The 27,125-nt window shown below is 53.7% G+C and overlaps 1 protein-coding gene across 1 annotated transcript; it reads left to right on the forward strand.

Annotated features, from left to right (window-relative positions):
- Positions 1-2,047: 2,047 nt before the first annotated feature.
- SEMA4D (semaphorin 4D) lies at positions 2,048-27,125 on the forward strand. The gene is made up of 14 exons (XM_068973960.1): positions 2,048-2,163; positions 3,542-3,687; positions 6,481-6,543; positions 8,389-8,487; positions 11,518-11,611; positions 12,243-12,356; positions 13,320-13,471; positions 14,711-14,886; positions 14,997-15,153; positions 16,109-16,331; positions 17,390-17,505; positions 23,654-23,826; positions 23,913-23,956; positions 24,916-27,125. Exons 1-14 carry the CDS (start codon positions 2,058-2,060, stop codon positions 25,842-25,844), a joined length of 2,592 nt encoding a protein of 863 aa, XP_068830061.1. The 5' UTR covers positions 2,048-2,057; the 3' UTR covers positions 25,845-27,125.

Genomic DNA, 27,125 nt, shown 5'->3' on the forward strand with positions numbered 1-27,125 from the left:
CAGAGAGCCTGGCCAGGCAGCCTTCAGGCTGGAGGAGGAGGTGCCAGTGGTGCCTGAGCAGGGAAGCTGGGCGGGCAGATGTGGCTTGGCCCCTAGTGTATGGCCCTTGCCCAGCATCTCCCCCTGTGGCAAGTGCTCACCGTGAAGTCCCCTGTGATTCCTTCCTTGGTGAAGTGGAGCTGGGGTGGTAGTGCCCCTTGTTACACATTAAAAGTAAATGCAGTTAATAAAAGACCCCGCCTCCCCCAAAGCACTGTGGAGGGTGAGCTGTGCTCCCTGCTAGGCTTTGGGAGCCAGACAAGCACACCAGGAGTATGAGAGAGAACTACCCAGGCAAAATGAGGAAGGAGCCAGGAGCACTTCCTGGAGGCGGTGACTTAACCAGGTCAACAGGAAGCCAGAACGTCTCCCCAGACCCTCTTAAGTGGTTTGGTCTGGTCTAATATGTCCGAGGGCAGCAGGGCAGGCACTGACCTGGGGCAAGTTGAGGGAGGTCTGGGGAGGCTGAGCCAGGAGAGGACCGCTGGAGAGGGAGTGAGGGGCTGGCTGTCCCTCAGACATCCTGAAGAGTGGTCAGGAGGCTGACAGTGATTGTAGGGGCAAGGGCAAAGTTCTAGAAAGGGGGGGCCTTGGGGTGTCAGTTGGACCGGTAGATGTGGAAGTGGGCTGGCTTGGTGGGGGTGGAAGGAAGAGGAGGAGGTGAGGGTGACTGACTCATTGGGGAGGGGAGAGACAGCGGCTCCCCTGTTTTGCAGAAGGGGGTGCTCAGCATGAGGAGGGGACTGAGTGCCTGTGGACTGTGCTGGGGGTCCCTGGGGGTAGCCTGTAGAGAAGGCAGGGGTTCCACTGCACTCTGTTCCCCACGTGAGGTTGGCAAGGGTCCTGCCTCTGCTCAGGCCAGGGTTTTGCTTTAAACCTTTCCTGAGAAGCCAGGAATGAGTCCATCCTAGAGGTTCTCTGGGTTCCTGGTGGGGCCTTGGGTCAGAGGCAGACCCCGGTGTTATCGATAATTGCTCCAATTCACTGATGTCCGCAGGTTCACCTGTGGGCATATTCACCATATTCACCTCGCATATGGTGCACGGTCTGAGCAGGCAGCAGCTGGACTCAGGCAGTCACGGGGCAGGGACAGAGGGTGGGCTCCAGGAGACCTGGGGACCCCCAGCCCCAAGTTTCTCTGTTAAGCACAGGCCTGTTCTTTCCATGAGGTGGCATCAGGGTGGCCCTGTCCCTTGCAGGAGGTCAGCTGTTCCTGCACGACCTGGCCCCACGTGTGTGTATGTGGTGTGTGTGTACATGTCTGTACTTATGCACATGTGTACTTGCACAGGTGTGTGTGCTTACATGTTTCAGCCTCCACCCAGCTCTCTGGTCTTAGCTCTGGGCATCGTCCTTGATGAGTATTACAGGAACTGGGAAGCCAGTCTCCACGGGAAACTGAAACCCCGGTTCCGTTCCCTTCCTTCCCATCACTTTACCAGATGCACACGGTGCCCACACAGGGAAGAAGCTGGGCAGCCAGGCATGTGTTTGCCCTGCTGGTCGGGTCCCTGTGTCTGTCCTGCATTCCAGGCCAGTCTGAGGAGCAGAAAGCCCTGACTGTAGTGCCTTCTGGGGTGCAGTGTCTGTGTGGGGCTGTCCCCCTCCGGAGGCCCCTTACGTCTCACCACCCTGTTCCTCCGTAGAAGAGTCCGTGGCTGAGGCTGTGGCGAAAGCAGAGCCATGGGCGGGGGGTAGGGGCGGGGGCGGTGATGTTGAGAGAACAGAAAGCAGGCGTTGTTGCCACACATCCTGACTTGCATCCTTTCCTTTGCACTTTCTTCCAGAATTTCTTCAGAAGGCCGTAGAGCAGCACGCTGTTTAAGAACCTGGTGGCCTTTCACGTTTGCACTGACCTCACCCAGAGTGAGTGCTGAGAAATGCGGGGCCTCCGGGTTCGTGCCACCCACCAGCTCCGGGCTGTGCTGCAGCTCTGAGTGGCCACCACCACGACCCCTGCTGTGGGCTCCGCTGCCCGCCAGCATTTGCTGCTGAAGCCCCTGCTGAAGCCCTGACCGATGAGGATGTGTGCCCCTCCTGGGGGGCTGCTCACCGCCCTCGCCGTGGTGTTTGGGACGGCTGTGGCATTTGCTCCTGTACCTAGGATCACTTGGGAGCACAGAGGTGAGGGCAGAACGGTGGCAGGTGCTAGCAGTACCTGATGGGGATGGGCGCCTTGCTCCCTGCTCTGGTGTGGGGAAGCATGGGTGCCATTGGCTGCTGGGTCCGTATTCTTGGCCCTGTGTGTGGACAGAGGGCCGGCACTGCCACTTTGGGGAGATGCTCTGACACCTGGAGACATTCGCAGGGCTTCTTCTTGGCCCCCTGATTTGGTTTCTAAGTCAGGGGGCGCGCCTGAAGGAAGTTTATCTTCTTGGTGCCTGACGACCTTTGGTGCACACTGCCCAGGCACAAACCACACCGAATAGTGTTTGTAGTAGGCAGTATGTGAAGCTGAGCTTCAGGCGAATTGTTTCCGTTTGCTGTTTATTGGTTTCTCTGTAATTTTCTGTCCCAAGGCAGGAACTCTGCCTTGGGACCCCCCAGTCTTTCTGACTCCGTAGTCCTGAGCGAGCTGTGCTTGCAGGACTCAGCTGTCTTGTGCAGAATTCCAGGCACTGTGTGCTGGGAGAGACTCTACCCCATGCACATCTTTCTTCAACAGGGGAGAATTAGAAGAGGAGAAAGCGAGAACACCTAATCCTTCAATAAAAGCAGAACTTGGTGATACGTGGGAAGCCAAGTTTAAAATTGATGCTGGGGTGGTCAAAAAGAAGAAATAGCTCCCTAGGAAAGAGTGTCAGTACATTTACATTACTTCTGCGTAGCTAGTCCTTAAATTCCTCATATTCATAAATAGCTATTGATGCAATTACCTAATAAGTGAAAAAGTCACCTGTTACTCTGCTTTGTTAAGTTTGTGGTGGTTATCCTTAGAAAATGCTGGGTTAAATCACTGCAATAGATTTTTTTTTATAAGACTTTGAGATAAATGATTTTTTTTCTGAATAAGAAAATGCTAAATAGCTATATTCTTTATAAACCTCATCTGTGGGTGATTACATACACATAGATAAGAGTTTGATGGGAGGCAGAGGGAACCGCAGTTGTCAGCAGTTTAAGGTGTCTAGTCTGAGTTCTCCTGGGACATCTCAAGGTCATGTTCCTAGAAGGTCACACTCCTGGGAAGTCACGATCCTGGGAAGTCACACTGCCGGGTTTGGAATTCAGCTGGGCTGGAGGGAGCAAGAAGGGAAGTCATGCCACAACACTGGTCAAATGCAACAGCTACGTGGTGGCCTCACATTTGGTGGTGGCCTCGGTGGGTCTGTTGCACCCAAAAGTGCTTGAGTTCTGGCCTTGGCCCGAGCCTGGCCACCGTGGCAGCAGACCCCAGGCATGGCCCTGGTGGGTCGGCAGTGCGCTGGAGGGACTAGGTGCTCTGGATGTGTCCAGGCTCAGAAATACCTAATACGCTCTCCTCTTGCCCTGCCCTCCCCAGAGGTACAGCTGGTGCAGTTTCACGAGCCAGGCATCTTCAACTACTCGGCCCTGCTGCTGAGTGAGGACGAGGACACCTTGTTTGTGGGTGCCCGGGAAGCTGTGTTTGCCTTAAACGCTCACAACATCTCCAAGAAGCAGCATGAGGTATGGTGTGGGCTCCCTGTGCCCCTGCTGCCTTTTTCTTTCCGGCATTTTCTCCTCAAGTCCATACACTGGGCTCTTCCTGGGGTTGCAGTCCCTTTCTTGGCCATCCAGCCTCACCCCAGTGGCCGGTCCCGTGGACCGTCCTGCACGGCCAGCGAGCAGCCTCTCTGCCCACCAGGGCCAAGGGCACTGTTATCCAGAAGCTCCCCTCCTGCCCTGTGTCCACGAGCCCCATCTCAGGGTGTTTCCCCTAGCAGCCTCCATCCTCCCCAGGCTGGCAGCTAACCCGGGGATCACCTCCTTTTATCTTAGATTATTGAATGTTTTACTACAGAAAATCTCAGGCACGCGCTGGAGCAGAGGGAGTGATATGATGACCCCTGTACTCCCTCGAGGCTCCTGCAGGACAAGGGTCCACCCCCATCCTCTCATCCCTGTTCTTGTCCTCTGCTCCCTGTGGGAGCAAGTCCCAACCACATGTTCTTCATCCCCAAAAGTTTCCCAGAGCATCTCCTAAAGGGAGGGACTCCTTTTTTCCAGAATGTCATTACTGCCTTCTAATAATTAATGTCATCAAATAGTGTTCAAATTTCATGGACTCTCACATTAATGATGTTTAACTATTCAGTTTGCTTGGGTTAAAATCAGACGGTTTATGTGGCTGGGCACTCTGCCATTGAATCTCCATTTCTAGAAGCTACCCTCGGTCCACTTGCTGGGAAAGCTGCTTTCAGTCCTGTCAGGGCCCCAGTGTTGGGCTGGCTCCTGTGAGAGGCAGGACCCTCCTCCCAGGTGGGCATTCTCCTTGCTCTTGACCACTGTAGTCTAGAGCACATCAAGAATGGCAGAATGGAACATTTCGCCTCTACCTTCTCCATCTGTGTACTGGAATATTGTCTGTGAAGGGGAACTGCCCATTGCCAGCTATTCACATCTCCCAAGGCTAGTTCCCATGGAAATGGCAGGATCAGAGCTTAAAATCTTTGCCTTTCTTTACTAGTTTTCAAAATAATGAGTAAGCTCACTCCAAAGGGAGACAGTAGGTTTGGAGACTGTTTTTAGTATGACCGTGACTTGTGGATTTAAACGTTTGAAGTGTCTCAAGCCATTGCATCCAGAGCCTCACTCAGTACTCAGACTGTCCCCTTCTAACCTCTGGCAGTCTCTCCTAGGCTCCTGAGTCCTTAAACACCATGCAAATGGTTGGTGTAATTTTCTTGTTTTCTGAAATCAAGCTGGCCTACACTCATCTTAGGCATTTTCTGCCCTGACCTCTCTTATTTTCTTGTGTTTGTCTTCATCTCCAGAGGCAAGCATAGGGCTTAGTTTCTGTTTCACATAAATGAGATTGCAGCCATTATGCTGTGAAAATAAAGTGTTTAAAATTGTAAGGTGCTTAGAGCACAGGGGTGCTCACGGTCTGATTTCCTCTCAGCCCCTACCTCCCAGTGTTGGTCAAACCCCACTCTCCTCAACAACTCGGGTCAACACTGCCTTTCTGAATCTCATGCTCAGAGCACCCTGGTTCCACTAGGCACATAGATGCTCAGTCAGAGCCTTCGTTTCTCTGTTAATGCCCTGACTGTGGCCCCTCAGACTGACCGAGAAGCTTGGGCCCTGTTGACGTGAAAGAGAAGAAAAAGTGAAAGGACCCCAGGCCAAGCTTCAGTGAAACCCCCAAGAACGTGGTTAAGGGCCTATCAGAGTTCATGTTCCTGTATCCTCAGGCATTGCTTGTGGATGACAAAATTGTGTACATTTTAATTGCAAAAGAAAGTTACTGTTTGGAATGGGACTTTGTTCTGCTTTCACGCGTCCTGGTCCTGATGAGGGCCCCCATTTCTCTGAAGACATGTCACTGAGGGGTTCACGTCACTGCTGTGGAGAAGCTCCTGCTGCTGCTTCCTGACCCCCGAGTGCCTGAAGCCAGCTTCGGTTCTCTGGGGGGGAATGTATTTTGGTATCAGAGATGGACTATCACATGGGCAGATATGGCGTCTAGGGACGGTGAGGCAGGAGTGTGGGAGCCTTCGGTGAGGCAAGACTGTTGCTTCCCTGGGGGGTGAGGGGCCAAGGCACCTGCCAGCCTGACTGCCCGTCCACCTGGTGTGGAAGGAGCGGGAACCCAGGTCTCAGTGGAAAGACGTTCAACTTGAGGAAGCTGCTTGGCTCCATCTCCTTCACCTGCTGCCATCACATAAAATTTAAAGCATCGTAACCCTGCTGTTCCGCTGAGCAAGTAATATCAAGACTTTTTACTGGACTCAAAAATCACTTTTGAATGGTTGAAAACACCCACTTGATGTTTGAAAGTGCCTGCAGTTTATTTAGGGACTTCCCAACTGTCCCATGCGCTTCCGTTGCAGGGGGCAGGGGTTCCATCCCTGGTCGCTGAACTGAGATCCTACATGCTGTTGGTGTGCACCCTGCTCCCCCAGAAAAGAGAGAGAAGGCCTGCAGTTTAGGTTTTTGATGACTAATTCTCCCCACTTCCGGTCGTTTTGTTTCTGCAGTTGTTTTGCAGTGAGTAATGGTCATCTGGGAACTGCCTTCCAGGCCCCCTTTCAGGCTGCAGGGTGAGGATCACAGAACACTCTTGAAGCCCCTGTTGCTCACATGCAGCAGTGTCTGCTCTGAGCCTCGCTTTGTAATCTGAGATGTTAATGCCTCGGGGAATACCTGTGTTTCAAATACCAATGTGTGCTTTGTAAACTGTGTATTTATATACCAGTCTGTCCTTTTTATTAAAGGGGGAACATGCACTGAAATGGACTCTTTCGTTCTTCCTCACAGGCTTATTGGAAGGTTTCAGAAGATAAAAAAGCAAGATGTGCAGAGAAGGGGAAATCAAAACAGGTAATTTCTTTTGCAAGCTTCAAAGACCACCGGGGGAATGGCTTACTTGTTTTACTCTCCCCAGTGCCCCAACTCGTGCGGAGCAGCCCCCAGAGTGTTCATCGTTGCTTATCCTGCAGGTCGCCTCTCTGTTCCCAAGTGGTGAGCTTGGGGCTCTCACTGCCAGTGCCAACCATACCAGGCTTTTGAAAATTACTTTAAAGTTGATCTGAGTTTAACTGGTCCAAATGGCCTGAAACTTTGACTATAGAAAATGATGTCTGATGCTTGCTGGCTAAAGGTGTAGAATGCAGGGAAGGCTTGTGCCTCCCTTGAACAGCAGTGGTCTGGAGGGGTTGCTGTAGGATTTTTGGCAACATCTATCCATTCCTGGAGATTTGGCTCCTTCTCTAGGAGATAATAGGCACCTCAGCATGAGGCTTCCCCCATGGCTCAGTGGGTAAAGAATCTGCCTGCAGTGCAGGAGACTCTGAAGATGCAGGTTCAATCCCTTGGTTGGGAAGATTCCCCTGGAGGAGGGCATGGCAACCCACTCCTGTATTCTTGCCTGAAGAATCACATCGACAGAGGAGCTTGGTGGGCTATAGTCCATGGGGTCACAAAGAGTTGGACACATTTGAGCAACTAAGCACAGCCTGGTCCATCTGGGGAACACTGGGCTGAATGTCCATCTCCCTCCAGAATTCTGTGTGACCCCCACCTGCTGGGCCCATGTCAGAGTCTCAAAGTATAAGAGCCCTATCTTCCTTGGTCATTGGTTAAGACAGCTCAGTTATGGTCAGTTTCAGTAGTTGGTGGCTAATTTCAAAACAATTAAAGTTTAAACAAAAACAGAAATTTTGGCTAAACTTTTTTTTAGCAAAATACTAAGCCCTGTCACGAAAGTTACTAAATTGGAAATGAGGAAAAATGCAGGCATTGCAATGTAATAACAGATGTCGCAGGGAGTTATCTTAGACCTAAGTTACAGCAGGCACTTGGGTTGGGCCTACGTGGAGGTCGTACAGCGGACAAGGGTCCCTCCCAGTTCTTTCATGGAGTATGAATTACTTCCAACCAGTTTAAAAACAATCATGGCAAAAAAAGCCTTTCCTGAATGGAGATAATTTCAGATGCTACCACATATAATCCCAGTACATTTCAGCCTAAAATAGCCAGCGGGTTCCTCAGTGGCATCTGGTTTTCCTGATGGGCCTCTCTGATGTGCAGCCAGGCTGGGAGCCCCTCCTTAGTCCTGCCTCTCCCCTGAGCTGGGCGGGCTGGGCACACCCATCTCCTGAGCAGCACTGTTTCCAGTTGCATGCATTAGGGTGTCGAGGGTAGGGCCTCCCAGAGAAAAGGAAGGCAGAGGGAATTCTGCACAGCACACCCGTGCATGGGTCTGCCAACATAGCGAATGGTTTGTGTGTTCTCTGAGAGCAAATGCATTTTTTCCTGTGCTGGGTATCCACTGAGATTCAGGGTCAGCTCTCCTTGCTTCCTGGCCGGCACGTCTTTGCTGTGTGTAGATCAGTGACTGAGGCAAAGTCCATTTGGCACCTGACGGTGGCCCATGAACCCTGCAGAAATTGAAGCACACAGGCCAGCTGCACATGTAGGATTGCCCAGGTCTGGGGTCAGATCTCCGGGAGCCTGCCCCCACTGTGCCAGGCAGAGCAGGGCTGGCCTGTGGAGATAGAAAGCGTCTGAGGCCCGCGGTCGTCAGCGAGCTGTGAGGAGGTGCTGTCAGGCATGTGCTCAGGACTGGTCCCTGCTCTGGGGCGAGCAGGGTGAGCCGTTGGGATCGTGGAGGGCGTCCAGGGGAACCCGCACAGTGCTTGACCCGTGCGATTCTCTTCCCTGTAGACAGAATGCCTCAACTACATCCGTGTGCTGCAGCCACTCAGCTCCAGCGCCCTTTACGTGTGCGGGACCAACGCATTCCAGCCAGCCTGTGACCACCTGGTAAGGCATGCAGGCGCCCTGGTCAGTGGCTGAAGTGGAGTGGGGCTCGAAGCAGCGCTGAGTGGGCTCTACTCCGCAATCGAGGAGGGTTTCTCTCCTGCCACCCATGTGGGAATTGGGGCAGCTGTGGCTCCCCACGAGGCCTCCACCCCCTCAGCAGCCCCCTCTAAGCCTTCCTATCTATAGACCACTGTGACTGAGGGTCTGGATGGGGCAGGACTCATGGGGCTGCTGGCAGTAGTGTGGGGCTGGCAGTGGGGTGACCTTCTGGGGAGGCCAGTGTTGACGAGGAGAAGCACCATCATGCCCTGATCCAGCATGTTGCCTGTTTCTCCATGCCATGTTTTGCATTTTGTGAGGAAGCATGTACGACAGGGGCCCTGCTCAGGTGGAACAGTCAGGACTTTTGCTCCTGTGTGCTAGGTTCATGTGCTATAGGCTGAATGTTTGTGTCTCCCCATATCCAAATGTCAGAGCCCTAATTCTCTGATTGTGATGGTATTTGGAGATGCAGCTAGTGAGGAGGTAGTTAAGGTTAAATCATGTCATGAGGATGGGGTCCTAATCCGATGGGATGATGGCCTTTTAAGAAGAGGAAGAGGCACCAGAATCTCTCTTTCTCCCACCACACGAGGAACGGTGAGAAGGTCTGCAAGCCAGGAAGAGGTTCCTCACCAGGAACCCTCCTTGCCAGCAACACTCAGACTTGCAGCCTGAGAACCACGAGGCACGAATGTGTGTGGTTGCAGCCCCACCCCTAGTCTGAGGTCTTCATGGAGGCCCGGGCTCACTAGGACAGCACGTCTGCCACTCTGGTCTTGGGGTACCACCATCCAGTGTCGGCTGTTGGGGTGCAAGTTGTTCCCTGATCCTCTTTTCTGGAATCTGCCCCTCCAGGGAGTGACAACATGATGCCAGTGGGGTGAGCAGTTTTAGAAGCAAGACCCATCTCTCCCTCCCCCATTTCCTTCCTTGCCTCCCCCTGAGCCTCGTCAGTCACCTTCTGCTGTGGTAGGGTCCTTGGGAGAGGGACCCCTACTCTCCCGCTGCCCTCCCACCACTCCTTATCCCCTTGCTGACAACTAACTGGAAGGAGAGAGCGGACTGGGCAGCAGCGACTCACAAGAGACACTCTTTTTACTCAGATAATCTGATGAGTCATTTGGAACCACCACAGAGAGGGGAGAGGAGTGTTTTAAATGCACTTCAGATTCAAAAAGGAAGCGTGTTTTCTAGTGTTTTTCCCTGATTTAGTGAGTACCTGCCAAGTGTAAAGTATGGTAGAGTAGAAAACTTAGTTTGCTAGAACCCTAAATTCATGAAGGATTTCATGGCTAAATTCTGCTAGTCAGATGCTCAAAGTATGGAATTTAAGCTTAAATTCCACAAACATGTCAGTTGTGGAGGTGAGGGAATCATGTATTTCATTTAAACCTAGACCTGGAGACTTCAGTGGTGGTCTAGTGGATAAGAATTCGGCTTGCAATGCTGGACACTTGGGTTCAATCCCTGATTGGGGAACTAAGATCCCACATGCCTCAGAGCAACTAAGCCTGTGCTCTGCAACTGCTGAAAGCCCTGTACTCTGTAGCCTGCATGTTGCTTTGTGAAGCAATGAAGATCCCTTGTGCTGCAGCTAAGACCCAACTCAGCCAAATAAATAAATAATAAGTAAACTAAAAAAAAAACAACAACAACAACCTAGACCTATTTTTCCCCAGTGTTTTAAAAAAATTTTCAAGCCAATGGAAAAGTTGATCATGCATGTGTCCTAACTACCTAGACGGTACAGTTGGGAGCATCCATGTACGTGCACACGTGTGGATATGCTGAACTGTGACCCGTGATCCCTGAATGCTGTCACCCGAACATGATCTAACCTCCAGTCCCCATTCAGATTTGCCAGCCGTCATGCTGAAATGCAGTCAGTGAATCACACTGTCTCCCAGTTCACAGCTGCTGACCTGGGAGGTGGCAAACCTGAATATTGCTTCCACCAGCCTGCTCGAAATGTAACTACAGTTTTTCCCATGTCCCGAGCCCTTTCTTCTCTGTGACTGTGATTGTTTCCCTGGCTCTGACAGACATCGAGGCCACTAACCACCCATCACAGTCGGGATGTCCATCTTCTTAATCTCCAGGCTGTCAGGTGGAAGATGGTACCCTACTTTCATTGCTGTGTGCTTCCTAGGTTGCTGGTGGTACACACCCCCTTTCTGGTCTGCATTGCCATTGGGTTTTTTCTTCTCCAGCTTGCTACGTTTGACCATTTTCCTCCTGAGATGCTTTCTTACTCATCTGTACTAACTTCTCACATATTCAGGGATGGACATGCCTTGTCTGTCATTTTGCTCTCGTGTCCCCCACTTTGTCACTGTTGATCTGTGTCATTCTTTCAGTGGACAGACACTATCAGTCCTCTCTGTGCTGGATCTATTTTTCCCCTTTCTTGGCTCTGAGCTCTCTCGCCAGGTGCAGAGAGATGGTCCCAAGATTGAAATGCTCACCCATACTTCACTAGTGCAGCATGGTTCCATCTTTAACACTGTAGTCACCAATCCATCTGGAGTGTATCTCAGTGGGTGGGATGTGGCGGAGGTTCTGCTCTTTTTTCTGTTATCTGTTCATTGGATAGCCTGCTCCCCTGCTGCTTGAAGGCATCTTTACTGATGTTAAAAGTCTGCATGTGGCCTTCCAGTTCCTTCCAGAGCATACCCTGTGTTTGGTTTGCCCTGGCTGTTTTGCGACCCTAGAGACATCAGCATTGACCGTCTCAGTCTTACAGGGGAGTCAACTGAGGCTCCAGGACCTCGAGGTGCTCTCGAGGGTGTCAAAGGGTGCCAGGGTGATAGAAGCTGCCAAGGTGCTGGCCTCTAGACCTGGGACAGCTGGTAATAGCATATGTGCTGTCCCCTCCATCTCCCCAGAAGAGCAAGTCTGAAAATTCAGTGGTTCAACAAAGAAGCATGGTCAGGATGACTGCAGGACTTCAGACGTTTTATGATACTCTTCCTTTCTGCTCAATTATAGAACTTAACATCCTTCAAATTTCTGGGGAAGAATGAAGATGGCAAAGGAAGGTGTCCCTTTGACCCAGCACAGAGCTACACGTCAGTCATGGTCGGTGAGTCCTGCTCTTGGTGTCCGTTCCTGGCTTGGCCCCACTGGACCCAGGCAGCCCCGTTCCTCCTCCTCGGCAGTGACCCCCTCTGCTTGTGCCCATATTCGCCATCCACACAGAAGGTCCAGGAGTCTCTCTATAGAGCTCTTGGATTCGTTGTTCAGTGGGATAAATGGCCACCTGCAGTCTTCAAGCTAGATTTGGGGACAGATTATTTTGTATCTGTCGCCTGTGCAAATCACCTGGATGAGTCGGTCAGGTTGAGGGAATGCTTTTGTTCAAGGGATGTTTGTGACTGAGCTGTGGCCTGCCTTGAAATGCTCTTGCACACCCAAGGCAAGCAGGCCAGGAGCCCCCTGGGCACCCACGGTTGTGTTTGTCATTTTACGGGATGCAGGGATTGCTTGTGTTGCTTGCTGCCCCAAGCAGCTTAGCATGGAGCACAAAATCCCCCACATCCAGAAATAAAGCAGAAGACTCAGGAGACAGAAACATCACCCAGAAGCAGGGCTGCGGCGTGTCTGTTTCTTGGGCGGGCCTGTGTCAGTTTGGAAGGAGAAGTGGTGCTGGGGCATCGGTGTGTCACCAACACTAGTATTGATCCCTTTTCCTCTTTCCTCCTGGGTCACTGAAGATGGAGAGCTTTATTCCGGGACGTCATACAACTTTTTGGGAAGTGAACCTATCATCTCCCGAAATTCTACCCACAGTCCTCTGAGGACAGAGTATGCAATTCCTTGGCTTAATGGTAAGAAGCGGGCCGCAAGGTGGAAGGTGTGTTTGTGCTTGGTGTGGCGCCCTCTCCACCAGAACCCCCGCTCTGGTTCGCCCTCTGCCTCATGGGAGGGTGTCCGCGGCTCACCTTTCTGTGTCGTGGGGTTCATGTCAGGCCCAGTGAGGTGGGGGTTCTTCTGGAACCACTCGGAGCTCCATCGCCAGCATCTGGGGGCTTGTTTTCTTCTCTGCTAAGTAAGCGGGTTGTGTGCTAAGTCACATCTGGCTCTTTTCAACCCCATGGACTATAGCCCGCCAGGCTCCTCTGTCCATAGGATTCTCCAGGCCAGAATACGGGAGTAGATTGCCATGCCCTCCTCCAGGAGATCTTCCCGACCCAGGAGATCAAACCCGCATCTCTTACGTCTCCTGCATTGGTAGGCGGGTTCTTTACCACTAGTGCCACCTGTGAGCTGGTTTAACCTTGCCTTTACCCCTCCTTGAAAATGGATATGGGAGGCTCAGATTGACGACTTGGGCTTGTTAGATCAGCACGTGACCTTATACCGTTATCTCTGGAAGTCACATGTCCACATTGGATTCACAATCAGATGGCTCACAGCTACTCACAGCAGACTTTTCTCCTGGGCACTGGCCAGCCTGCCAGAGCCTTGGGGCACCTGGATCTGGTGGTCAGGAGTTTGTCTCTTATAGGGATGGGCTGTTTAAACCAGCGAATGCATATTTCCCAGTGAGTTTCTAGGGATGTTGGGGTCTGTCTCCCTGTTGCCTCCAGGCTGCCTGCCAGTTTAGAGATCCAGCCCTCAGTTCTTGGGCTGGACTGGGAGGCTGTATGTCAGAACCCCCACCTCCGGCATCTCCTTAGCCTGAGGAGGGCTAGATGGGCCCCATCATCATCCCTAGGCCCTGGAGTCTGTGTGGGGGGTGCCCGGGCCCTCAGTGTGCACGGGGCTAATCAGAGCGTCCGTCCCTGCAGAGCCCAGCTTCGTGTTTGCTGACGTGGTGCGAGAGATCCCGGAGGGCGAGGACCTTGGGGACGACAGGGTGTACTTCTTCTTCACGGAGGTGTCTGTGGAGTACGAGTTTGTCTTTAAGCTGATGATCCCCCGGATAGCGAGGGTCTGCAAGGTGAGCCCACCCCTGCTTTTCTCTTTGGTCCCTGCACTTAGGGAGCACACATCACCTGGGCTCCACACTTCCTCTGAGATGCCTGTCCCCTACTGCTTATTCATCCACACCACAGATAGCGGTATGGATGGGCTCGGCTTTGTCCTCCCTACAGGTCGCCTTGGGGACCACAGAGCACCGGCCTGTGTGTGACAGTGACTGGCTTTCTGTCCTCAGGGCTCTGTTTTTAACACATTCCTTAAATCTCTCCCAGTTTATAGGAAGTTAGTTTTCCTGCACTGTATTAACCAGAATCTACCACTGGTGGCTCAGACGGTAGAGAATCCACCTGCAGTGCGGGAGACCCAGGTTCAGTCCCTGGGTCAGGAAGATCCCCTGGAGAAGGGAATGGCAGCCACTCCGGGATTCTTGCCTGGAGAATTCCACGGACAGAGGTGTCTGACAGGCTACAGTCCCTTGGATCACAAAGAGTTGGATGTGACTGAGCGACTAACACTTCGACTTTCACGTTGTAATTAGGGGTTTTTCCATTCCAACATAAAGGTTGGGGAGTGCGTTTTCACTGTGTCCAGAATGAGTATGGACACTTCAGTTTCATGATCTTCTGTGTCTGGTTGTCAGAGTTTCAGTACTTCTGTCCAGACCCAGTCATGTTAGGAGTGTTCCATGATTGTTGCTTGTTCACTAAAAAGTGCTTTGGAGAACCTGACAGGTCCAGAGCATCTCAGCAGATAGCTCAAGAGCTGGAAGGAAGTGAAAATCTGATCTCCTTGAGGAATGCCTTTTAGGGGAGACCTCATCTACGCACACTGGCCAGAGACAGACTGGGGAGCCTGCGTGTCCACCAGCCCCTGGCTCTGCCGGTCACTCACAGATGGGTCTTGAGTCTGGAGGTGCATGTGAGCCAAAGGGCTAAAGCAGTGACCGTGCAGGAGGACAGCGGGGCGTCTGCTTCGTGACGCCGAGGGCGGGCAGAATCCAACAGTTGTTCTGTCTGCCGTTGGGTGACTGCTCGTTGAGGTGTTGTTGTGGGCTGGGTTTTGTGCTTTAATCCATGACCTGAGCTGGCACGGAAGGGGTTGCTGGAGTCACTGGTGGTCTGCAGTCGGCTTTCCTTTTTGGCCTCAGCTTCCTTTCACTGAGGCAGAGCTGCTCAGGGCTGGAGTACATCCCTCATCACCGGCTCTTGTTTGGGGGGAGCCTCCCCTCCTCTCACTGCACACGTCTTTGGGGTTCTAGGGGGACCAGGGGGGCCTGAGGACCTTACAGAAGAAGTGGACCTCCTTCCTGAAGGCCAGGCTCATCTGCTCCCGGCCAGACAGCAACCTTGTCTTCAACGTGCTGCGGGATGTCTTCGTCCTCAGGTCTCCGGACCTGAAGGAACCCGTGTTCTACGGGGTCTTCACCCCACAGCTGTGAGTGCTCCAGGCGGGCGGGGGTGGGGTGTTTTCACCTCACTCTCCTTCCCCCCGACCCACGCCCTGCCCCTCGCCTCAGGGCGGTTGTATCACCCCCTCCTCCCCAGGAACAACGTGGGGCTGTCGGCCGTGTGTGCCTACAACCTGTCCACGGCCGAGGCGGTCTTCTCCCGTGGGAAGTACATGCAGAGCGCCACAGTGGAGCAGTCCCACACCAAGTGGGTGCGCTACAACGGGGCTGTGCCCACGCCGCGGCCCGGGGCGGTGAGTGGGCGCGGGCTTCCCCCTGGGAGCGGGGAGGGCCGGGGGCACTCTCTCTGCTTCCTGGGTCCTTCTCATCAGCGTGCTGTGTCACAGTTGTTGCTGTAAACTGCCCGAACGAGAAGGTGTTCTGGCTGGCACCGGATGTTTTGTGTGATTAACATTGCACAATAGAATTAGATCTGTTTCGTTTTCTGTGTCTTGCACAGAAACATGATTTCTTGGCAGAGAGATGAGCACCATTCGTTAATATGAGTCACATGCCCTAAGAGTAGTAAATTTTATGTAGAAATCGGTGTGGGTATCTAGGCTGATGTGGCAGCATTCATGTATGATGGGCCTGGTGAGCCGGGCTGTGTACATGGTCCACGGGTGGGACCGTGATCTGGGAGAGTGGCCTGAGGCTTGGAGCTCCCTCCCAGGACCGTCCCCTTCTGTGGGTGCACCTTTGCTGACGGGTCAGTTCTTTTCCTACATGTCATTAAACAAAAGGCATTCACCTGTGGTCATGAATTTTGGTGTACACACATTAGAAGCTAGGACAGAAAAAAGAACCTTCATGCTCTCGACCTTTATGCTATTTATATTTATAACTGAACTGTTTTTAGCCATTTTTCCAGGCTTCTCTTCTGGGAGAGCTATCAAAAGAGAAATGTGTGGTTTTCAGTTTCAGACGTCTGACACAATTTTTTTCATTCATGAGTTGATGAAAATGACTTCATTGACTATGTATCATGAGACACCATAGTGTCCAGTGGAGAAAAAGACAATTGCATTTCCTACCTCCTTTATAACTGTGTCTTTAGATTCCTGGGGAAAAGTCAGCTCAGTGTTTCCGTCTTGGCAAGAAATCCACAGTGTACCCCCAAGTTCTGCACCTCGGGGAAGCCTCGGCTCTTGTGTGAGCGCGTGCTGCGTGCCTGAGTGCCCACGGTAATGGCTGATCTGTTTCCTGCAGTGCATCAACCGGGAGGCACGGGCGGCCAACTTTTCTAGCTCGCTCAACCTGCCGGACAAGACCCTGCAGTTCGTCAAAGACCACCCTCTGATGGACGACTCCGTGACCCCAATAGACAGTAGGCCCCGGCTGATCAAAGGCGACGTGAACTACACGCAGATTGTGGTGGACAGGGCCCGGGCCCTGGACGGGACCATCCACGACGTCATGTTTGTCAGCACAGGTGGGTCCCTGGGTAAGAACATGGGTACGTCCAACCAGGGCTGGCTTGGTGGCTCAGTGCTAAAAAATCCACCTGCCAACGCAGGAGACACAGGTTCGATGCCTGGGTCAGGAAGATCCCTTGGAGAAGGGAAGGGCAACCTGCTCCAGCGTTCTTGTCAGGAGACTCCCATGGACAGAGGAGCCTGGTGGGCTACAGTTTATAGGACTGCAAAGAGTCAGACACGACTTGAGCAACCAAACAACAATAAAGTCCAGCTAATCCCTGCCACACGGAGCCAGCATCTCGCCCAGGTGCCCGAGTGGTAGGAGGATTTGTTAGTGTGTGGGAGGATTTCTGAGAAGTCCCCACACCTGGGTGGCTTCAGATCTCTGTGACCATCAGAACACCTGGAGCACCAGTTAAAAACGCAGGTCCTGACCCAGATCTAGAAATTCAGGTCTGATGGGTCTGGAGTGGTGCAGAGGGAGGCCAGGTGGTGCCATGGCGGCGAGGTGTGAGCTGCAGACAGGCACGTCCTGCCTCCCTGAGTGAGCAGCTGGCTCGAGACCTGTCCTGACCTGCCGCGGGCGGCACACCTCTCCCAGTGGCCCGCAGACGCCAACACAAGTTTCCTGGAATGGAGATGGGGACCAGGCAAGGGGGCAGTAGCAGCGGGCAGGCTCTGTGGTCAGTCCTGGGTGCTGCCCAGCCGCTGGCTTCCCCTGCCTGGGGCTCCTGGTGGGCTGGCACCCCCCGAGGCCTGTGGTGCCTAAGAACCACGTCACATTTATTTGGATGACACAGTGTTGACCATTCTGATGGAGAGTATTAGACTTAACAAAGAGCTGTTTATTTTTTCAGAAAAAGCTGGGGATGACCCATGCCAGCTGGGTGTCCAGTTGTTTATTTTGCCTGTGACTCTTCCCTTTGTGGGTCTAATGCAAAAACATCATCTGTTTCTAAGCCTCCTGTTGGGGAAAGGAGTAGGAGGAGGAAGGGTGACTTTGCTGCTGTGGCCAACAGCGCCAGCACCGTCCCCTTCTCCTGGGGACTGACATGCAGCTTTGACCTTGCAGACCGGGGCGCCCTGCACAAAGCCATCAGCCTCGAGAATGACATCCACATCATTGAGGAGACTCAGCTCTTCCAGGACTTCGAGCCTATCCAGAGCCTACTGCTGTCTTCCAAGAAGGTAAGTCCCTGGGGGGCTGGCAGGGCGGCCCCACATTTCAGTGACCAGAGGGCGGGCTGGGCCAGGCAGGTCCTGTCGTCCATCTGGCCCAGATGAACCTAGCTTCAGGCTCTTACAGAAAGTTCTTCCGTGAGCTGTGGGGTACAAGGAAGGCAAAGAAAGTGAAAGTGTTAGTCACTCAGTAGGGTACAACTGTTTGCGACCCCATGGACTGTAGCCCACCAGGCTCCTCTGTCCATGGGGATTCTCCAAGCAAGAACACTAGAGTGGGTTGCCATGCCCTTCTCCAGGGGATCTGCCCGACCCAGGGGTTGAACCTGAGTCTACCACATTACAGGCAGATTCTTTGCCATCTGAGCCACTAGAGAAGGCAAACTGTGTCCTAAAAGTTGTAGAACCTCCCTGAGTTGCTGGGACTGATGTACGATGCTGTCAGGGGCTCCTTGGGCTGTGGAAACACATCCTCATGTGGGAACTTAGTGAGGTTGAGACCTCATCCTTGGTGCCATCCATGCAGCTCCCTCGTTTGCACAGAAAACAGTGCTCTGAATGATGATACGCTGTGTCTGTAAAGCCCCCTTAGACAGGGTGCTGTCTCCTCACCAGGGGCAGCACGGTTCTTCCATTAAGGGTGAGAGTGATGCTGAAGGCTTTGAAGGCCATGCCGTTATAGCTCGAGAGCAGCCGTGGACAGTCCGGAAGCAAGTGAATCCTGTTAGGCCCTAGCAAAGCCTTATGTACAGGCCCCGAGCTTTGCAGTTCACCTTTCCTTTCTTTTCTGCTTTTGCATTCTCGATTATCTGGCTGCACCAGACCTGAGTTGTGGCAGGCAGGGTGTTTGCTGTGTTATGCGTGATCTTTCGTTATGGTGCACAGGCTCCAGTTGCAGCACACGGGATCGGTAGTGGGGACATGTGGGCTTAGTTGCCCCATGGCTTGTGGGACCTGAGTTCCCTGACCAGGGATCGAACCTGCGTCCCCTGCATTGCCAGGCAGATTCTTAACCACTGGACCACAAGGAAGTGCCCGAAATTTTCATATATCACAAAATGTTAGTCTTTTGATTCTTCTTCAACCATTTGAATATGTGAAAATTGTTCTTAGTACGTGGGCTGCCTGGATGCAGCATGCGGGCTGGATCTGCCCTGCAGTTCACAGGCTGTCCTCAGCTGTGCATCCCAGTGGCCTTTGGGAAACGTGCCTCCTGGTTTACAGCTGGGGTGGACAGTGAGGAGCAGAGCGCAGGCCCGGCTTCATGTGGCCTTGTCCACATCCTGCTCCAGGTGCGTGACTGTGAGCCTGGGTGGGCCAGTCCTGTCTCTGTTTCTTCCTCTGTGCAGTGAAGTTTGGCAGCCCCTGGGAGGGTCCCGGCCCTGCCCTGTGACGCCCCCCATGCTGTGGCCTCTGGGCTGATAGACTCCGGTCAGCACCAGAAATTGGCCACCTGGCCACACGTCACATTCCCCTCTGCTGCAGGGTCCCCCATCACTCAGCCTCTCCCACCTGTACCCCATTTGTAAAGCCTGGCTTAGGGGCACCAGGCTGGCCTGTCCCTGCTTCATATGGCATCGCCCTGTTGTTGAGATTTTCCCTCTGGACCCACAGCACTCCTGAGCTTTCCTCCCTTCATGCTGGAAAGAGGTTGTTCCTCTGGCCTCCCAGAACATCCTCCCTGCCCTGGGTCCTGGTGGGAGCTACACATGGCTTGGAGGGCCCAAGCTCAGTCCTTCCTCAGCCCTGGAGCTGTGGGCAGCAGGACTGGGCCCCTGATAGGCAGGTGAGAAAGAAAAGAAGGCGACGTCTTGGTCAGGCTTGCCTTGCAAATGCTGCACGTGGGCTTTCATCCTCTCCCCTTCATCATGGGCTTGAGGAGCTGCGTCTGGTTTTCAGTCTCCTGTTGCAGAGTCCCCTCCCCTCTCGGCCCCTGCAGTGTGTGTCTTCTCCCTCCAATTCTAAAAGGGAAGGAAGACGGAATAGCCTGGTGGAGTTAGGCTCGCAGACGTAGATCTGAGCCTCTCAAGCTGGTGCTTTTGGCCACCCTTTGCCAAGCCGTCCTGTACAGTGTTTTGAAATAAGGAAACCCAGGGACCCTTCTGGGCTCTGCCATGTGGTTCAGGTGCTTCAGCCAAGCATGCTTAAAGCCTCCAAATGCTCAAATACTCATCAGAACCAAGGCCGGGCCCCCAGTGTGGACATGTGTTGAGAACAGGGCTCAGCTCTGCTCCACGAGACATCATTCCTGGACCCAGCTGGCCCTGCCATCCTGACCCAGGTCTTCAAGGTCACTGATCCCACAGGAAGGATGGGGGCAGGATCGACCACGGGAACATCTCACAGGTCAGTCCTTTGCTCACTCCCTGCGGTCAGGAATGGTCAAGTGGCCAGGGAGGGAGCCTGGCACCCTGGGGAGGGAATTGCCTTTCCCCACAGGAGCCCTCACTGCGCTGGGGCCTGGCTCATTTGCCTAGAACAGATGAAAATGCATCGTGCAATCATGGAATCCCACACCTCCTGGGCTGGTGGGCTCAGGGTGGCTTTGGAATGCTGGCTATGCTGCCGTGGCATCAGGAAGCGGCTGTTTGGGGTGAAAAGACACCTGTTCCTCCCTCCCCACTCCCCACCGGCAGGCTCTCCTGGGTCCTCATTGCAGAAAGCTAATAAGCAGGCACCGCAGGGCCGGGGGAGCGGAGGATGGCCTGGCACACAGCCTCCACCGGGGGAGGAGTTCCTTGTCACTCCCTCCTGTCCTCTCATGACCGGTACATTGTGGTAAATGCACTTCATAAATTACACCTTAGAAGCATTAAATACATTCACATTATGAAACCCTCCTCCCCATCCATCCCCAGAACTTCTTGTCTTCCAACACTAAAGCCCCATACCCGTTAACCACTAAGTCCCCTTCCTCCCATTCCCCCAGCCCCTAGCACCCACCCCCCTGCATTCCACCTCTGTGTCTTTGACTACTCTAAGAAGAACCTCGTGTCAGTGGAATCCAACAACATTCGTCCTTTTGAGGTCCTTCGCATCATGTCCTAAAGTTTCATCCGTGTTGTAGCAGCTGACAGGATCTCCTTCCTGTTTGGGGCTGAGTAGCATTCCATCCTGTGCATACCCCACATCTGCTTTGTTCACCCCCTGGTAGACACTGGGGTTGTCTCTCCCCTGCTGCATGAACAGGTCTGGTCTCGTCTCTGGTGCGTATGTGGCAGGCGTGCCCTGGGTCCAGGGGCCAGGCTAAGTGTGGCTTTTCTGGGGACATTCTGTAATGGTGAGATGCCACCTGTGCAGCAAAGGCAGGAGTCCCTCCAGCTCTGGCCGTATCCACCCACAATGACCCACCCGTGGACCCAGAGATGAGAGCCCAGTGCTGCAGCTGAAGGCACAGTCCCCTGGAGGGTGGGGGCCTGAGCATGTGCATACTCAGCACAGCTTGCAGGAGCCGGTGGTCCCTGGCTGGCTTGTTTTCTTTCCCGCAAGAGCTGAGGTGGAGCAGTCCTGCAGCCCTGCCCCAGCACTCCTGTCGAACCTGAGAAGGTCTGCTGGCAGCAGCACCCTAACTCACCTCCACACTCCCGATCCTCATGTTCCCACGACCTGCTTTCTGACTCCAGGGCCACACGTGGCCTTGGCACCTTTCCTCAGTGCCCCCTGTCTGGATGGCTCCCCATCTGCCCTCGTCTTGGTGACCTTGACACTTCTGGAGAGCACTGGTCAGCGTTTCATGGAATGCTCCTCCATTTTGGGCATACCTGGTGTTTCTCGTGTTTGGATTGGGGTTGAGCATTTTGGGGAGATGACCTCTGTCTCAGGAAGGTGGAGTCAGTGTGACCTCTTGATTTTTTTTTTTTTTGGCTGCATCCAGTTTTACTTTTAGCTTGTGGGATCTTCATTGCAGCATGCAGGATATAGTTCCCTGACCAAGGCTCAAACCCAGGAGCACTGGGAGTATGTACTCTTAGCCACTGGACCACCGTGTTATCCCCACACTGTGTCAGTGGGAGCAACCCACCACAGAGGGCCGAGCCAAGCCCCAGTTCCTGGGGGGAGGGGTTGAAGAGTTTGGGGGCCACATTTAGCCCCTGCAGTGGCTGACGCTTATTTGTGGGCAACTGTGGGCTTCCCTGGTGGCTCAGATGGTAAAGAATCCGCCCTCAATGCAGAAGACCTAGGTTTGATCCCTAGGTCAGGAAGATCCCCTGGAGAAGGGAATGGCAGTATCCTTGCCTGGAGGATTCCATGAACAAAGGAGCCTGGTGGGCTACAGTCCATGGGGTCGCAAAGAATCAGACATGACTGAGTGCCTAATGCTGAGGCTAAACAGACACCCAGTTCCCTCTTGCCCACTGACTTTGGTGTCCACCCAGGGGCCTTGCCTGCTGCAGTCACTGCCATGAGGTCTCAGGCCACTTTACTGTTCCACATTCACTGGGATGGGTCAGGCGCAGTCACGGGGGCTCAGCCCTGCCCTGTTGGGGAGCAAGGCTGAGTGGGCTGTAGGGCGGAGGGATGGAGCCAGCCTGGGACATTCCCTAGGGGAGGCTGCCCCCCCTCCCCAACCCAGGCCACCTGCCTCACTTTGCATGAGTGTCTTCACCCTCGCCAGGGCCCTTCTATAGGTTCCTGGTGAAGTTGCCCACTGGGCCAGTCATCCCAGGAAACTTTTCCTCTCCTCAGAGTCATATGATCCCAACTGTGATCTGAGATGTTGTCCTGATTCCTTCTTACGAATACAGGGTGCTCCTGGCCTCAGTGCCCAGGTCTCTGCCTACGTGGACAGGCCAGCACCGGGCCTGGCTCTCTGTCACTTGTCTTCATGGTGTGACGCCGTCGCAGGGGCACTGCCCTCTCTCAACTGTGCTCACACACAGTGGGTCTGTTACCCCTGGGCCTTCGAGGTATCACAGGCCAGGGGATCTGGGGTCACACAGGGACTTTGCACTCCAGCCAGACAGGTTACTTGAAAACGCGTTTGCGAGGACAGAGGCTGTGTCTCATCTGAGTTTCAAATACAAAGCATCGTGTAAACTTGGCAATCTTTTGACATTAAACAAAGGCCCTTCTAGAATGTCAAGGTGAGAGCGACTCACCAGCAAAGGAGAGAGAAAACGCTGAGCTTCTGAATCGTCAGCCCTGAGTCTCCTGGTGGGTTTCAGGTGGATGCCGAAGGGCAGCCTTTGTTATAGTTGAGCTCAGTGAGAAAAATCAGCCTGGCCCGATGGGCTCTGCGCCCGGTTTTCCTTCTGTGCTGCAGGCTCTGGGGCCATCGGCCTGAGAGGGAGATGTCCCAGGCCCAGTGCTGCGGAGCACGGAGGAGCCTGCTGCGCTCTCTGCTGCTCTCCCTGGCTCAGATGGTAAAGAATCTGCCTGCACTGCAGGAGACCCAGGTTCAGTCCCTGGGTCGGGAAGACCTCCTGGAGAACGGAATGGCTGCCCACTCCAGTATTCTTGCCTGGAGAATCCCATTGACAGAGGAGCCTGGAGAGCTACAGTCCATGGGTCACAAAAGAGTCAGACATGACCGAGCGACTAACACAGACACTCTGAGCGTGGCTCTCCGTTCCCTAGCTGTGTTCATTTCTCGTAAATGTAGATGCGAGAGCAGTGACTGCCTCCTCTCTTGTCTTACTCTGTTTATTAAAACTCTGTTCTCCTCCGACGTTCACTTCTGCCTCACTGGATTTACACACTGACATGTGTTGTCTCTGTGCCGGGGTTCACATGTCGGAACACGAGATGAGCTTTGGAGGCTGTGGCCTCTGGCCTAGTGAGGCTGGGAGGGCGGCCGGAAGTGCCAGGCTAGCGCATCTTGCTGCACATGGAGCTGGCAGAGGAGGTGCAGAGAAGCACTGCTGGCAAGTAAGATGAGGGTGGGCGCTCGGAAGGGGAAGGAGGGGTTTGGACCAAGGCCCAGTGTACTCTGAGTTAGTCTGTGGGCTCCCCCCAGCCCGCAAAACCACACACTGCCCATGATGTCACAAAGCCGCTATGCAGATCTGTCCAGGATCTAATGTGGCCTTGTACCACTTCCTTCTCCAGAAGCTTGGGGAGCTGCCTTGTCACCATTCCCTGTGAGCTAGAGAAGCACCTGGCCCTTGAGGGCTGCCCCCACCCATGCCCACCGCTCTCATCTGTTTCACACCCACAGGGCAGGAAGTTTGTCTATGCCGGTTCCAACTCAGGCGTGGTGCAGGCTCCTGTGGCCTTCTGCGGGAAGCACAGCACCTGCGAGGACTGCGTGCTCGCCCGGGACCCCTACTGCGCCTGGAGCCCGGCCGTGGCCGCCTGTGTCGCCCTGCACCAGACTGACGGCCCCAGCAGGTACCGTGCATGGCATGCTGGCGCCCTGCCCAGCCCCACGGCCTGACGCGTGTGCACCCTGTAACCTGTGCCCCATTGTCTTGCAGGGGACTGATTCAGGAAATGAATGGGGACGCATCCACTTGCCCTGGTAAGTTGCCCGTCCCCACCACCTCCCCTTTAGGGGTGGCTGGGTCTCTTAACCATTTCATGATGCTTTGCTGTTGTAGCATTTCGCGCGTTTTGTTTTTCTTTCTCTACTCGGAACAGAGGTCGAGTATCTCGTGGCAGACCCCCGTGATGTTTCTCTGTCCCTTATATCGCAAAATAGGATGCTGAAGCCATGCAGAGTGTATTTACTGGAAGGCACTCTCATCCCAAACCGTGACGTCCACTCTTGATAAGCCTCTTTGTGCCGCTTAGCTTGGGGCTACATCTCTTGTGGGGCTTCCCAGGTGGCTCAGTGGATAAAGAATCCACCTGCAGTGCAGGAGATGCAGGAGACATGGGTTTGATCCCCGAGTTGGGAAGATCCTCTGGAGGAGGGCATGGCAACCCACTCCAGTATTCTTGCCTGAGAATCCCATGGACAGATTGGCCTGGCAGAGGAGCCTGGGGGTCACAGAGAGTCAGGCACAACTGAGCAACTGAGCACACACGCATACACACCACTTGTGAGCCGGAGGGAGGTGCTCAGGAGAGATTAGTTCCCATTCCCCTTAGGTCATCCCACCCCTGCCAGGAGGTCAGGCATGTCCCAGCTAATCTGACAGATGTCATCAGTTAAGACAGGTTTAGGAGGAGGGGGCAAGGCCCACCGAGCTGCTAGCAGAAGTTTGATACGTTTGACCTGGCGCCGCCACCAGAAGGCACAGCTGGCTGCTCTGCAGCCTCCCTGGCCTGGGAGTTCTCCCCATCCCCCGGGGCTGCCACTGGGAGCTCATCTTTGCTTTTTGGTCACGCATGTCTTTATCTCCTTAGCTGTTCTGGAAGATTCCATGTTGCTCCACTGGGTGAAATTCTTGTGTCCTCTTGTACGTGCTGACCTATTTTTGAGAGAAGTATTGAGCGGGGTTGTTGATGCTGTGCACATTTATTTTAATGTTCCAGATAAAATTAAAGAAAGTTACCTGCAGCATTTTTTCAAGCATGGCGGCACAGCAGAACTCAAATGTTCCCAAAAGTCCAACCTGGCCCGGGTGGTATGGAAGTTCCAAAACGGCGTGCTCAAGGCCGAAAGCCCCAAGTACAGCTTGGTAGGCAGAAAGAACCTGCTCATCTTCAACCTGTCAGAAGGAGACAGCGGGGTGTATCAGTGCCTGTCAGAGGAGAGGGTCAAGAACAAGACGATCTCGCAGGTGGTGGCCAAGCATGTTCTGGAGGTCAAGACGGTCCCACGAACCACAGTGGCCTCTACCTCGCCGGCCGCACGGACAGAAGGCAGTCGGATCACCCCCAGAGTGTCAGTGGGGCCCACCCCAGTCTCGTTTCCCCAGACCCCAGCCGTGCGGCTCACCACGCCGGGTGCTGTCCCCCCACCGTCCAGCCCCGTGGCACCCACCAGTACGTCCTGCGAACCAAAGATCGTCATCAACACGGTCCCGCAAGTCCACTCGGAGAAGACATTGTATCTCAAGTCCAGCGACAACCGCCTCCTCATGTTTCTCTTCCTCTTCTTCTTCGCCCTCTTCCTCTGCCTCGTCTCCTACAACTGCTATAAGGGCTACCTGCCCGGACAGTGCTTGAAATTCCGCTCGGCCATGCTCCTCGGGAAGAAGAAGCCCACGTCGGACTTCTCAGACTTTGAGCAGAGCGTGAAGGAGACGCTGGTGGAGCAGGGCAGCTTCTCCCAGCAGAATGGGGGACAGCCGAAGCCAGCCCTGGACACCGGCTACGAGACAGAGCAGGACACGATGGCCAGCCGGCTGCCCACTGACCGGGAGGACTCGCAGAAGATCGACGAGCTCCCGGTCAGGGACCGGCCGTTCGACGTCAAGTGTGAGCTGAAGTTCGCCGACTCGGATGCGGACGGGGACTGAGGCTCCGGCTGCCCACAGGGCCTTTGTGTTGCCAGTTCAGTGCCCCGTCCAGTGCTGCGTAGGTAGCCGTCGTCAGCAAATCTCAGCCTTCTGTGTCTTTTCTCTTGGGTCGCGCTTGTGACTTGGTTTCTCTTTGTCCTTTTGGAAAACCGCGAGCATCGAGTCTGGCCTCCCTGGTCGGTGGCGTGTTTGTGGAGTCATGCCCGCAGGCTCACCCATGGCCGCTCTGCGGCGGAAAGATGGCCAGACTGCCACTGGTCTGAGAAGAAGGGCCCTGAACGTCCCCTCCTCGTAGCAGCCACTGAAAGATAATTTAATTCCAGATTGGAAATGACATTTTAGTTTATCAGATTGGTAACTTATCACCTGTTGTCCAGGTTGGCACGGACCTTTCCTTCCACGTCATTACTTCTTAGGATTTTGCTTTAATTATGTTGGCGTGTTGGGTCATTTTATTTTTTTAATTACTAAAGCAGATGTTTTAATATTTGGAAGATGGACATCTTCTGTATTTTGTTGTATATTAGGATAAAGGTATGGCTTACGTTGTTGCTTAAGATTCTCAGGGATAAACTTACTTTTGCTAAATGCATTCTTTTCCGCTTTTAGAAATGTAGACAAAATCATCTCTTGATCACACTTCTTTTTTTAATTATTCTTAAAATTTTGTTTCTTGAGGGAAGCATCGTTTTTAGAGATTTTTCTTTCTGTACCATTTTACTCTTGTCTTAACTCTTTCAAGGAGAAGGCTATGGGGGACCATTCCACGACACTGGGCAGAGTTTGGAGGGAGGGACGGGCCTCAGGGTGCTATGGATGGAGCTGGGCTAGCCCAGAGCTGAGGGGACAAGCGTGTTACAATCTAATGCCCATGGCCACTGGTAGAAACCTCTTGTTCAGGCAGAATGTTCTCCAGGATGTTTTGGTCATCTCAACATCTCCTTTTCCATTTTGCTTCCATCTCATGCTCTCTGCCTGCCCAGACTCTCTGTTTGGCCTAACTGAGCTGTCCACAACTGGAAAAGAGCTGGGTGGCCAGGGGGGCAGCCAGGCCAGTGACCACAGCCCCCCAGCCCCTACATGCTGCTGCCGCAGACCTGCCAAGCCTGGCGCCATCTGTCAAGGTGCAAGTGGGCCGCACAGTCCTCCCATCACCGACGTCACACTCCACCTCCTGCTTTTCAGACGCCCACAAGAGGAGGCTTTCTTTCCGTGGCAAAGAGCAATAAACTCTGAGCGTGTGTGCCTGTGTGGCCGATGTCATCTTCCAGCATGATAGGA

Source organism: Capricornis sumatraensis, chromosome 6, assembly GCF_032405125.1.
Source record: "Capricornis sumatraensis isolate serow.1 chromosome 6, serow.2, whole genome shotgun sequence".
NCBI classification, from domain to species: Eukaryota; Metazoa; Chordata; class Mammalia; order Artiodactyla; family Bovidae; genus Capricornis; species Capricornis sumatraensis.